At 39.6% G+C, this 13,676-nt stretch overlaps 1 protein-coding gene across 1 annotated transcript in view; it reads right to left on the bottom strand.

The window, feature by feature from the left end:
* Positions 1-13,676, bottom strand: part of LOC106607182 (protocadherin-15) — a 371,077-nt gene that overhangs the window by 294,145 nt on the left and 63,256 nt on the right. Inside the window, exon 3 of the mRNA XM_045720950.1 lies at positions 10,780-10,845. Coding sequence (XP_045576906.1) covers positions 10,780-10,845 — 66 coding nt within the window. The remainder of the gene's footprint in view (positions 1-10,779; positions 10,846-13,676) is intronic.

The raw sequence follows: 13,676 nt of genomic DNA, 5'->3' as shown, positions 1-13,676 counted from the left end.
CAATTCGTCTCGAATATAGGGGGAAAAAATCTAATCATGGATAAAATTCGGCAGCATTTCCCTACTGACAGGAAATTCCAATCTAATAGAGAATTCAGGGATACAATTGTGACTTGGCACAATGACATAAAATAAGAATCATTAGCTCAATACACCAGTGTATTGATGTTAGCATTCTATCAGCGTAATCGCACTAACTGTACTATTTGTGAAGTAATTTGAGTATGGACATTGCTAAATGGGGTACTTGGTAAATTCGCTCAGGCTATTTTGTTTAGATTTCAGAGCACTGGTTTGAATGAACCAGAGCGCAGAATAACTGATGAATTTACGAACGCTCAACGCCGATTGAATATGATCGGTGTCAGTAAACGTTAGGGAAATAATGTAATTTAAATTAATGCCAGCTGCACAGTTAGTCACCAACGTTTTGAATAAACATGTAAAAAGCCAAATCAGCAATGCTAGGTGAGTAGAATGGAAAGTGAAGTTGTATTCTCTTGTTCATGTCTGGAAGTAGCGTTAGCTAGCAAGCTAGCCAACTTTAGCCAGTTAGCTTGTGTGTGAGGCAAGAAAAGTATTATACACTGTTCAAAAAAATAAAGGGAACACTTAAACAACACAATGTAACTCCAAGTCAATCACACTTCTGTGAAATCAAACTGTCCACTTAAGAAGCAACACTGATTGACTGATTGATACATTTCACATGCTGTTGTGCAAATGGAATAGACAACAGGTGGAAATTATAGGCAATTAGCAAGACACCCCCAATAAAGGAGTGGTTCTGCAGGTGGGGACCACAGACCACTTCTCAGTTCCTATGCTTCCTGGCTGATGTTTTGGTCACTTTTGAATGCTGGCGGTGCTTTCACTCTAGTGGTTGCATGAGACGGAGTCTACAACCCACACAAGTGGCTCAGGTAGTGCAGCTCATCCAGGATGGCACATCAATGCGAGCTGTGGCAAGAAGGTTTGCTGTGTCTGTCAGCGTAGTGTCCAGAGCATGGAGGCGCTACCAGGAGACAGGCCAGTACATCAGGAGACGTGGAGGAGGCCGTAGGAGGGCAATAACCCAGAAGCAGGACCGCTACCTCCGCCTTTGTGCAAGGAGGAGCAGGAGGAGCACTGCCAGAGCCCTGCAAAATGACCTCCAGCAGGCCACAAATGTGCATGTGTCTGCTCAAACGGTCAGAAACAGACTCCATGAGGGCGGTATGAAGGCCAGGCGTCCACAGGTGGGGGTTGTGCTTACAGCCCAACACCGTGCAGGACATTTGGCATTTGCCAGATAACACCAAGATTGACAAATACGCCACTGGCGCCCTGTCCTCTTCACAGATGAAAGCAGGTTCACACTGAGCACGTGACAGACGTGACAGAGTCTGGAGACGACGTGGAGAACGTTCTGCTGCCTGCAACATCCTCCAGCATGACCGGTTTGGCGGTGGGTCAGTCATGGTGTGGGGTGGCATTCCTCCATGTACTCGCCAGAGGTAGCCTGACTGCCATTATGTACCGAGATGAGATCCTCAGACCCCTTGTGAGACCATATGCTGGTGCGGTTGGCCCTGGGTTCCTCCTAATGCAAGACAATGCAAGACCTCATGTGGCTGGAGTGTGTCAGCAGTTCCTGCAAGAGGAAGGCATTGATGCTATGGACTGGCCCGCCCGTTCCCCAGACCTGAATCCAATTGAGCACATCTGGGACATCATGTCTCGCTCCATCCACCAACGCCACTTTGCACCACAGACTGTCCAGGAGTTGGTGGATGCTTTAGTCCAGGTCTGGGAGGAGATCCCTCAGGAGACCATCCGCTACCTCATCAGGAGCATGCCCAGGCGTTGTAGGGAGGCCATACAGGCACGTGGAGGCCACACACACTACTGAGCCTCATTTTGACTTGTTTTAAGGACATTACATCAAAGTTGGATCAGCCTGTAGTGTGGTTTTCCACTTTAATTTTGAGTGTGACTCCAAATCCAGACCTCCATGGGTTGATAAATTGGATTTCCATTGATTATTTTTGTGTGATTTTGTTGTCAGCACATTCAACTATGTAAAGAAAAAAGTATTTAATAAGATTATTTCATTCATTCAGATCTAGGATGTGTTATTTTAGTGTTCCCTTTATTTTTTTGAGCAGTGTATTTTGTGAGGTCAGAGAGCTTGGACCAACCCTGCTCCTTAGCAGATTTTGGGGTTGAATAATCCTTGTAAGAATCAAGGACAGTGGATATTAGGTAACATATTAAAATTGGCAGTATATATGGGTGAGTGCATGAATTATATTACAAATAGTCAATCTTTGTATCACACCACATTTAAACAATCACTAAAGGGTGTAGAATTTAGGGTTTTGTGTTAACACAATATGTAGTGAATTTGATATTGGCGTAAAAAGATGAAAAAACTCATATGCCAAACATCACCACATTAGTAAACTATGTGGTAGAGCAGGGTCACAACCAGCGAAACAAGAGATAACATACTAAAGTGGCCTCCCTGTGAACAGAAGTTATGTTTGTTTTGACTATAATTAAAACTATTGCCATGTTTGTTCTTAGATATAGCAGCCAGTGTTTGTTTTAACCCCTGTGCGGCCTCCGTCGACATCCAGCGAAAAATCATATCGCCATTAGCATAACAAAATTTAATAATATTTTTTTTTCAAATTATATCGTTTTATAGATACATCTCTCCTGAATCGAACCACGTTGTCCGATTTCAAAAAGGCTTTACAGCAAAAGCAAAACATTAGATTATGTTAGAGGAGTATATCGTAAAAGTAGCCACATAGCCATTTTCCGACCAACCACATGCATCACAAATAACCAAAAAACAGCTAAATGCAGCACTAACCTTTGACAATCTTCATCAGATGACACACCTAGGACATCATGTGACACAATACATGCATTCTTTTGTTCGATAAAGTTCATATTTATATATAAAAACAGCATTTTACATCGGTGCGTAACGTTGACTAACTATTTTCCCTCAAATGCATCCGATGAAACAGAGCTACAATTTACTAAATTACTATTCGAAAACATTTTTAAAATGTAATATTGTCATTCTAAGATTTATAGATGAATATCTCTTGAAAGCACCTGTAATGCCAGATTTAAAATTAACTTTACTGGGTAATCATACTTTGCGATGAAAGGGGATGCGATACTCTGAAAAATAGGCTAACGTTACAGGTCGGCGCCATCTTGGAACAATCGCATATCACATCTAGTCTTGTATACTATTGTCAATAATCCCTTACCTTTGGTTGTCTTCATCATAAAGCACTTCCAAGAATCCCAGGTCCACAACAAATGTATTTTTGTTAGAAAAAATTACTCCTTCATGTTCCAAGAGCTTGTTCTTGTTAGCGCGTCTGAAGGCTTATCCAAATGCTTCGTCGGCCACGGGACAGCCATTTCGAGAAAATGCATTTTTTTCCCATTTAGGTTCGTTCAAACATGTCAAATGTTGTATAACATAAATCTTCAGGGCGTTTTTCAACAAGAGAGCCAATAAGATTCGAGGTGGACGATTGCATTGTGTTTCAAAACGTTTCGAAAGGGGAGGGTAACCAGGGGCGCCGGCGTCATAATGGTGATGGCCCTCTCCGTGTGATCACGTTCCACAGCGTCTCATTCATTCAGTTTTAACAGTAGAAGGTTCAAACCACTTTGTGAAGACTGGGGACATCTAGTGGAAGCAATAGGAAGTGCTCAATGAACCATAGCTCACGGTGTGATTAATAGGCAACGTGATGAAGTTGAGTTTGCAATTCAGAATTCCACCTCCTGTTTCCATCTGTCTCGGGGTTTTGACTGCCATATGAGTTCTGTTATACTCACAGACACCATTCAAACAGTTTGAGAAACTTTAGTGTGTTTTCTATCCACAAGTATTAATTATATGCATATCCTAGTTTCTGAGTTTGAGTAGGAGGCCGTTTAAAATGGGCACAAATTTTTTTCAAAAATCGCTTTAACGCCCCCTGTCCTAGGGGAACGCCAAGAGGTTTTAAGATGCAAACTGAACATTTTAACAGCTTGCTGAGGCAATTTCGATGTAATACGATGTAATACGTTGTGCGGCCTAAATGGTCTGCTGGAATAACCTGGTGAAAACAGAGTCGTATTTGAATCACTGAATAATGAACTGAATGTATACGTGTAAACAATTGCAAGTGTTTGTTTTCTTACTTGTACCCTACTCAGAAGAGACAGTTGCCTAAATATAATTAATTCTAATAATAGCGGACAGGCAATTGTGATAGAGCTGTGACCATGATCATGATAAAACAAGGCAACAACAACAATGGATTTAAGTTTTGGGTGGTAGGAGGCTGTAGTATTGTCCCTATTGGCTGATGTATTTTATACATTTGGCGCATTGTCTTCTACTAAGGAGAGAATAATCACGGTTTGGTTTATTTTATAAATCACATGATGGGTGACAGTGACGAAGACATTGATAAGGAGGGTGTTGACAGTATGTGAATTGTAAAATGTTATTAGTGAGTTGTTTGATAGCACTCGAATGATGCGATATTTTAGTAATACAAGGTACAAGGTTAAATAATGAGTAGACTGGTAATGGAGACTACTGCGCCCGCTGCATTTGGGGGAGATGCTGCGATGCAAGCTTTAGCATATTTTTCAAAAGAGCAGCAACAAATCCTCTTGAAATCAGCGGGACAGGAAAATGGTACATAGCGGTGTATGGTCTCGGTTAGCGCAATAGTAGTTCATAGAGATCACGGTCTTTATGTTAAGGGAGACGTGGTAGATCACATCTCTAACAACTTTTTCATAGATGCCTGGGATCAAATATCACTGATTCTTTATGCTAAAGAAATGAACACTTTCTCTTCCAGGAGAATGGGGGCAGTCATTTTCTCTCTCTTTGAAATGTTTCCTGAGGCTATGATCTTGTTTTTTTCACATGATTTACCACACACACACAGCACGCACACACAACTTACTGGTTATGAATATGGGTTTGTGCCAAGGTACCTAAAAGGGCACACACATGGAATTTTCAGAGTTTTAACCTCTATGGGCTAAGTGGGTCAACAGCCAGAGTAATCCCGTGGCGCGATATTCAAATACCTCAAAAATGCAAAAACTTCAATTTTTCAAACATATGACTATTTTACACCATTTTAAAGACAAGACTCTCGTTAATCTAACCACACTGTCCGATTTCAAAAAGGCTTTACAACGAAAGCAAAACATTAGATTATGTCAGCAGAGTACCCAGCCAGAAATAATCAGACACCCATTTTTCAAGCTAGCATATAATGTCACATAAACCCAAACCACAGCTAAATGTAGCATTAACCTTTGATGATCTTCATCAGATGACAACCCTAGGACATTATGTTATACAATACATGCATGTTTTGCAAAATGTGCTTTCACCGAAAAGCTATTTTAAAATCGGACATATTGAGTGCATAGAGGAGTTCTGTATCTATAATTCTTAAAATAATTGTTATGCTTTTTGTGAACGTTTATCGTGAGTAATTTAGTAAATTCACCGGCAGTGTTCGGTGGGAATGCTAGTCACATGCTAGTCACATGCTAATGTAAAAAGCTGTTTTTTGATATAAATATGAACTTGATTGAACAAAACATGCATGTATTGTATAACATAATGTCCTAGGGTTGTCATCTGATGAAGATCATCAAAGGTTAGTGCTACATTTAGCTGCGGTTTGGGTTTATGTGACATTATATGCTAGCTTGAAAAATGGGTGTCTGATTATTTCTGGCTGGGTACTCTGCTGACATAATCTAATGTTTTGCTTTCGTTGTAAAGCCTTTTTGAAATCGGACAGTGTGGTTAGATTAACGAGAGTCTTGTCTTTAAAATGCTGTAAAATAGTCATATGTTTGAGAAATTGAAGTAATAGCATTTCTAAGGTATTTGAATAACGCGCCACGGGATTCAACTGGCTGTTGAGTAGGTGGGACGATTTCGTCCCGCCGACCCTAGAGAGGTTAAGGAGACGTGTATTTTTAAAATGGTGCAAGGTAGTTGTATGTTTGAGAAATTTGAATTATGAGATTTTTGCTGTTTTGAAATTGCCGCCTTGCTATTTCACTGGCTGTGTCCCACAGGTGGGACGCTAGCGTCCCACATAGCCTATACTAGTTTTAAGATTATTCAAGCTCTATCAAGTTAATTTTTTATCTTTTCTTGATAGCAATTTATAAGTCTTGCCATACATTTTCATGCCGATTAAAGTCGAAACTATAACTAGGCCACTCAGGAACATTCAATGCTGTGTTGGGAAGTAAGTCCTGTGTATAATTGACCTTGCGTTTCAGGTTATTGTCATACTGAAAGATGGATTTCTCTCTCATTCTCTGTTGGAAAGCGGCCTGAACAAGGTTTTCCTCTAGGACTTTGCCTCTGCTTAGGATTATTCCTTTTCTTTTTACCCTGCAAAACTCCCTTGTCCTTTCCGATGACAATTATACTTGAAAATATGAAGAGTGGTGATCAGTGAGGTTTTTGATTTGCCCCAAACATAATGCTTTGCATTCAGGCCAAAAAGTTCATTTCATTGCCACATTTTTTGCAGTATTACTTTAGTGCTTTATTGCATAGAGGATGCATGTTTTGAATATTTTTTTCTCTACAGGCTTCCTTCTATTAACTCTGTCATTTAGGTTAGTATTGTGGAGTAACTAGATTGTTTGTGATCCATCCTCAGGTACCTCAGTTTAACTCTATAACTGTTTTAAAATCACCATTGGCCTCACTGTGAAATCTTTGAGCGGTTTCCTTCCTCTCCGTCAACTGAGTTAGGAATGACTCTTGTATCTTTGTAGTGAATTTGTGTATTGATACAACATCCAAAGTGTAATTAATAACTTCATCAAAGGGATGTTCAATGTTTAAAAAAAAAAGATTTATCTATCTTTGCGAGTCATTGGAAAACCCCCCTAGTTGTTGTTGTTGAATCTATGCTTGAAATTCACTGCTCGACTGAGGGACCTTATAGATAATTGTATATGTGGGGTACAGAGATGGGGTAGTCATTCAAAAATCATGTTAAACAGCATTATTGTACACAGAGTTAGTCCATGCAACTTATTATCTGACTTATTAAGCACATTTTTTCTCCTGAAGTTATTTAGTCTTGCCATAATAAAGGTGTTGAATACCTTTTGACTCAAGGCATTTCAGATTTCAGATTTATTTTGAAAAATAAAAATCTAAAAACATAATTCTACTTTTACATTTTGGAATGTATTGTGTGTACATCAGTGACACAAAATCTACATGTAATCAATTTTAAATTCAGGCTGTAACACAACAAAATGTGGAAAAAGTTAAGGGGTGTGACTACTTTCTGAAGGCAATGTACATGGGACACTATTTTTAAATGTAATTAGCTCCAAATTTCAATGACATAACCTCAAACCAGCTATAATTTATAGAAATTCATTTACAAATATTGAAAGCATTTCATGAGAAAACTAAAAGGTGTGCAACATGAAAAGATAGGTAGGCTATCCAAAGTCAAACCAACTTTGCCATGGTCGCACACTGGCCGGCTGTAGCAATTTGGCGAAAGAAGTTGGCTAGCTTGCTAGCTAGCCTATGCTACTTCCAGACACAATATCTGGTAACGACTGTATCAAGTTATCGAGAAGGATGAGTTACTGTGACTGTGTACTGTTTTGGCAGAGTGAATGTACAAAAGCTTTCCACGTACAAGCACACATACAAGAGACACCCACATAAAAGCACGTTTTAAAATCTTCTTTTCAGTTGCATTTCGTAATGAGGACGATTGAAACCAAGGCTACAGTAAATCAGTAAAGGGAACTAGCTACGTGCTGATTTTGTTGACAGTTTAGAAAAATGAATGAGCTCCAATTATGAAATGAGGATGACCTATCCCTTTAATTATGACTCAGTCTAATGAGAGGATTAAGACAATCAGGATCACTTCCCAACGTGTTTCAAATTAATCAGTAAAATACACCAATATCCCATTATAATTAGAAATGTAAAGTATTATGAAATGAACACAGAGCAAACAAAACAGAGAAATAAATAACAATTACATTTGAACCTTTAATCCGTATTACTTATGTGGCTACAAAACTATTAGAGTAAAGTCAATTGTACTGTAGATAGAGACCAACTTAAAAGAGTGGATGCTGTTATTGTGAAAATTTACCCCAGGATTTCTTAAAAGAGACGTGAATCCAAAATGACAAATATACTGATAATTCTAAAACCTTAAACTAACATGGCAATGCTCTCACGCTCTGGGAGAGGCAATTGAATAATGTAGTGGGGGCTGTAAAGTCATGTCAGAATAGACTTGAGAAAAAGTGAAGGAAGTTAGAGGCATTTCTTTCTACTTCTTATAAAATTGCATGGCAGTTGGGAATGTACTGTAGGCTGTTCAGATGAGTTCTCTATTAGGGTTTATATAATATTGGGAATATGAATAGAGTGAGTATATTTCATTTGATTTAGTGATCCGTTTTGGGAGTTGATGTTCTCATTTGATTTTCATAACAGAGATAGAGGTTTTCATATGAAAAAAGCAAAAATCCATACAAAGTATTTAAGTGCATGTAAATGAAGATGCAGAATTCTTGCCATACTTCAAAGGAACTCATCTCTATAGCCTCTAATGAGGGTAAGTAAGTTAGCACAAGAACACAGCTAATTAAACTGACCATTTATCTCAGCATAATACTGTAATTGTGGCCTTTATTTACCCATCAAATGGAGGAATATGCTTCACAATACCAAAACACTACACTAGCAACCCCGCTAGACTAAATGGGTGGACACAGAGAGAAATATCAACTGGTGTTCTACCATTCCATTAAAGATTTGATGTTCCACTGAATTAGCATGTAGATTCAAACACTAGGCCATCGTGATACATTATATAAAAAACAAAAAAGACAGTAAAATGGAAAGTCTGGGTAAATTATATGCACATTTTCATTTACTAGCATATCACATGCACAGAGGCAAGTATGCAAGCACCTACACTCTTAGAAAAAAAGGTGCCATCTAGTACTAAAAAGGGTTCTTCAGATGTCCCCATAAGAGAACCCTTTGAAGAACCCTTGTTGGTTTCAGGTAGAACCCATTTGGTTCCACAGAGAGTTCTACATGGAACTAATCAGGGTTTTACCTGGGACCAAAAAGGGTTAACCTATTGGGTCAGCCGAAGAACCCTTTTGGAACCCTTTTTTCCAAGAGTTTACTGTATGCACACTGTCCACACATTCTGCCCTCTCTCTTTGCTCTACAGCTTTCTATGCACCATTCTCATCTCTCCCATACCCCTCTCAATCTCTCTCTTTCCCTCCCCTGGTCCTCTCTCTCTAATCCAGAGAAGTAGCAGGTGTTGGGAATAATCCCGTCCTTTCAGCCACACTCTCTAATTTCATATTGCTGGCCTTGCAAATATTTTAACAGGGCACACACAGATATGTGCGCACACACACACACACACACACACACACACACACAGTCACTCACTCTCTCTTTCTCTCTTTACTCTGCTGCCAGGCATTTGAATCACAGAGAGACAGCTCCAGAATACAAAACCAGCCTCTCAGCCAGAAAAAGTGAAGGCACATCACAGAATTACAACTAACATTACAGCACTGCAACAAGAATAATCAGAGCCCTTCTTTTAGCATAGTAACCATTCTATAATTACAAGACACAGTCATTACAGCTTCATATCAATGTGAGACCCTTAAAAAATGTGTTATGCAACAAAAGAAAAAGAGGCAAACAGGTGTGCACCAGAGACAAAATAACAAACTTAGATTTTCTTAATAAAAATCTGTGAATGAAATAAAACAATTGAGAGTGTCTTACTTCACTGTCATGTGTCTGAGTAATTAGATAGACTCCCCAGAGGAACAGGGGAAAGGTGGAATGAGAAAGAGTCAGGGTTGCCATGTCCGCGGTATTCCCGCATTTGGGCTACATTGAAAACAATGCAGAGGGTGAAAATGTATTGGCCGCGGGTTGGTTTTTGGGCTACTTCTAATTTGCACAGTGACCGCCATGTCTATGCGGCTGCATGCCTATCGAATCGATGATTGGCTTTCTGTGGTACCAGGGTTTGTATAGCTTTTCTTTAGCAAGTGGACACATATTGGTAGGCCTGGTCTTGATTTTCTTATGTCAAGCCTAACATTTCACAAAGCTATACACGGTGTCGCAACGCAGCCTTCATTTTTCAGAACAAGAATAAACTGACAAGTTTCAAAAGAAAGTTATATGTTTCTGGCCATTTTGAGCCTGTAATTGAACCCACAAATGCTGATGCTCCAGATACTCAACTAGTCTAAAGAAGGCCAGATTTATTGCTTCTTTAATCAGAACAACAGTTTTCAGCTGTGCTAACATAATTGCAAAAGGGTTTTCAATTAGCCTGTTAAAATGATAAACTTGGATTAGCTAACACAACGTGCCATTGGATCACAGGAGTGATGGTTGCTGATAATGGGCCTCTGTACGCCTATGTAGATATTGCATAAAAAATCTTCCGTATCCAGCTAAAATAGTCATTTACAACATTAACAATGTCTACACTGTATTTCTGATCAATTTGATGTTATTATAATGGACAAAAAATGTGATTTTCTTTCAAAAACTAAGACATTTCTAAGTGACCCCAAACTTTTGAACAGTAGTGTATGTTATGAATGGCATATATTGAACAGCCTAGCAGGTACAGAGAAAACAAAGGCAGTACGTACCATTGGGGCTCTCTTCATCAATGGTCACTATGGTAGCAGGAGGGCCTGACCGGGACAGTTTACATTCTGTATGGTGGAGAGAGAAGGCAATAAAACACATCAATACCACAAAGAGCATTCATGTCATAAGCTGAAATCAACTGTCATAACTGGTTATGAATGGTTTCATCCTTTCTATTACTGTTGAAGCACGTTGATGGGTTTAAGGACACTGATACAAAAGCACAGTGATGACCAACTCACAACAATACATGACTACAATACATGACAACCATATGGGGTGACAACATGAGCACAGTGTTCAATACAGGGAGTTGCACAGATGGAAATTACCCCAAGCACACAGAGAAAAAATAAGATAGAGAGAATGAGGAAAAGTAAAGGGTTATCCTCTTACCCTCGTACCGCCAGTCTGTAGAGATCAGGGTTAGTGGTGCCAAAAGGCAAAAGGAAAGAAGAAAAGAACCATGGGAGAAAAGAAATAGCATGAAATTGTTGGTTTGGAGAAGAGGTTTGATGTTAGAGTAGAGAAAAAACATTAGAGTAGAGGAAAGGGGGAGGGGAGGGGAGTGAAGGAATAGAGAGTAAGTTAATCATAATAACTAACAGCCCTACAAAATCTTCTTCAACTAAATACATCTTTGGATGGATGTTATTTGGCATGGGAGTAGGAAATAATTCTAAAGATACATTCATCACAACATAGTTAGCCTATTTTCTACATACAATTGTGTCTTGAAAATCATCCAAAGAGAACACCATATTTCATTTAGTGTTGACATCTTTTCCAGGGTGTTGGTATTTGTGTGTTGTGTTTTCCAATATTCTCTGTCTGGGACTTTTCCCTCTTGGGTAAAATTAATTGGGTAGTTGGTATAGACATATACACACACCACAGCAAAGCTGCTTATAGATGTATCTACTTATCTGGCCGGCCAGGGCAAATCCTAAAAAGCTAAATTGTGAAGAAGTCAGGAGGTGTGTAGCGAGTTAACTTGGTTCAATAGGGAAAGGGCTACGAGAGCCCAAAAGATGAGGGATACATTGTCCAACCAGCAAGCACCAAAGCACAGCTATTTGGAAGAGAACACAACAGACAGGAGGCAGCAGACACATACACCACAGGGAAGGACTCTCCCTCTCGCTTGCTCGCACGCGCACACACAAACACAAATGCATCATGAGAGTTAGACCGATTGTATAGAGAGTGATTACCAGTGAAAATCAATACAAACTGAGCAGGGGGAGTGGAGGCACCCAGCCAACCATTGTGCAACCAGCAAGCGCCAAAGCAAAGCTGTTTGGAAGAGAACCCAACTTATCGTAATGAGAACATGGAGACAGAGGAGGAAAATGGAATTGGAGCGAAAGGGATGAGAGAGTGAGAGAGAGAGAGAAAGACAGATAGGAGAGGGAAGGACTCTCTCACTCTCCCTCTCTCTCGCACAAACACAAATACATAATGAGAGTTGGACCGATTGTATAGAGAATGATTACCAGTGAAAATCAATACAAACTGAGCAGTGGCAGTGGAAGCTGGAGAAAACCCCATAGTGTATAAAACTAAAACTAAACTGCACCCTCACGTTCAGTCCACCTAGTCCTGTTAAGAAAATTGAGCTAAACCCATGCTGAGATACTGTATCTTCTGTATCAAACACATGACTGGACACATCGTCAATACTGTCTCTCTGTAACCAGAGGCTGGGTATCGACCAGGACTACACAGGCCATGTCCAATTCAATGTGACCTAGAATGTAAGGTCATTGTTCATACATATAACTATGATGAACATCACAGTGATCCCTTCCTCCATGACTAGACACATCCTGTCCTCTCTCAGCGTGGAACAATCCTAAAAGTGAAGCCACCTAGTGGTACACTTAAAATTAAGTGTTTTTTTTAACAGCAACACTAGTGGCAACTGAACTGCCACCAAGTTGAAGGAGACAAAACCTTAACTTTGCTGGAGTATTGAAACAAATCATCCTGAGATGTTTTAAAACATTACAAGGTGTGTTGTAACACCACTTAATCAAGTATTGTGCAACACCTTGCCAGGGACTGGGAGTACTAACAAAAACATTTTAAAACACTATTATGGTGTTTCGAGTCCTGTTTAGTGCAGAATTAGAAACCTTCTCATTTGGTCTTCTTTCCTCTCCTTAAAGCTTCTAAACACCATTATGATGTTTTGAATCCTGTCCAGAGCAGAATTCAAACCCTTTTTCTGAAGTGTCGTAATGATTAACATTGTTCTATGTATTTGATAATTTTCCATTACATACCATTTTGTCAGGCATTGTCAAGCACAGTGTTCAAACCACCAGCAGTGTTGGGAAACTGAGGCATTCTGAAGGCTTCATTGCTTTCACCACATTGTGCCAAAAAACGGTTCATTACTCAGAGCTTCATTATCTGTTCACAATGCAGATTAGTGACATCTTAGTTAGCAATAAATAGCAGCGTGTGATTATGAGATATACATTTCTTTCTCCACTGCTTTCATCCAAATTCTGTAGCGCAGCGGTAAGTCATTGGCTTTAGTAGCCTATAATCAGTTGGAATACGATGTTTGCATCTTACATCATGCTTCCCTGCAGGCTGACTTCGGTCATCAGTTGAACGGTGTTTCTTCTGACACATTGGTGCGGCTGGCTTCCAGGTTAAGCGAACGGGTGTTAACTTAGGGATACGACAACATCCGGTGAAATTGGAGGGCGCGCAATTCAAATAAATAATCGGAATATTAAACATTCATGAACATACAAGTATCTTATATAATTTAAAAGCAAAAATTCTTGTTAATCTAACTGCGTTGTCCGATTTACAATAGGCTTTACAGCGAAAGCATACCATGTGATTGTTCGAGGACGGCGCCCAACATCAACATATT

The sequence above is a fragment of the Salmo salar genome, chromosome ssa01, assembly GCF_905237065.1.
Source record: "Salmo salar chromosome ssa01, Ssal_v3.1, whole genome shotgun sequence".
Lineage (NCBI taxonomy): Eukaryota > Metazoa > Chordata > Actinopteri > Salmoniformes > Salmonidae > Salmo > Salmo salar.
This window is presented reverse-complemented; position numbering and strand designations above follow the sequence as displayed.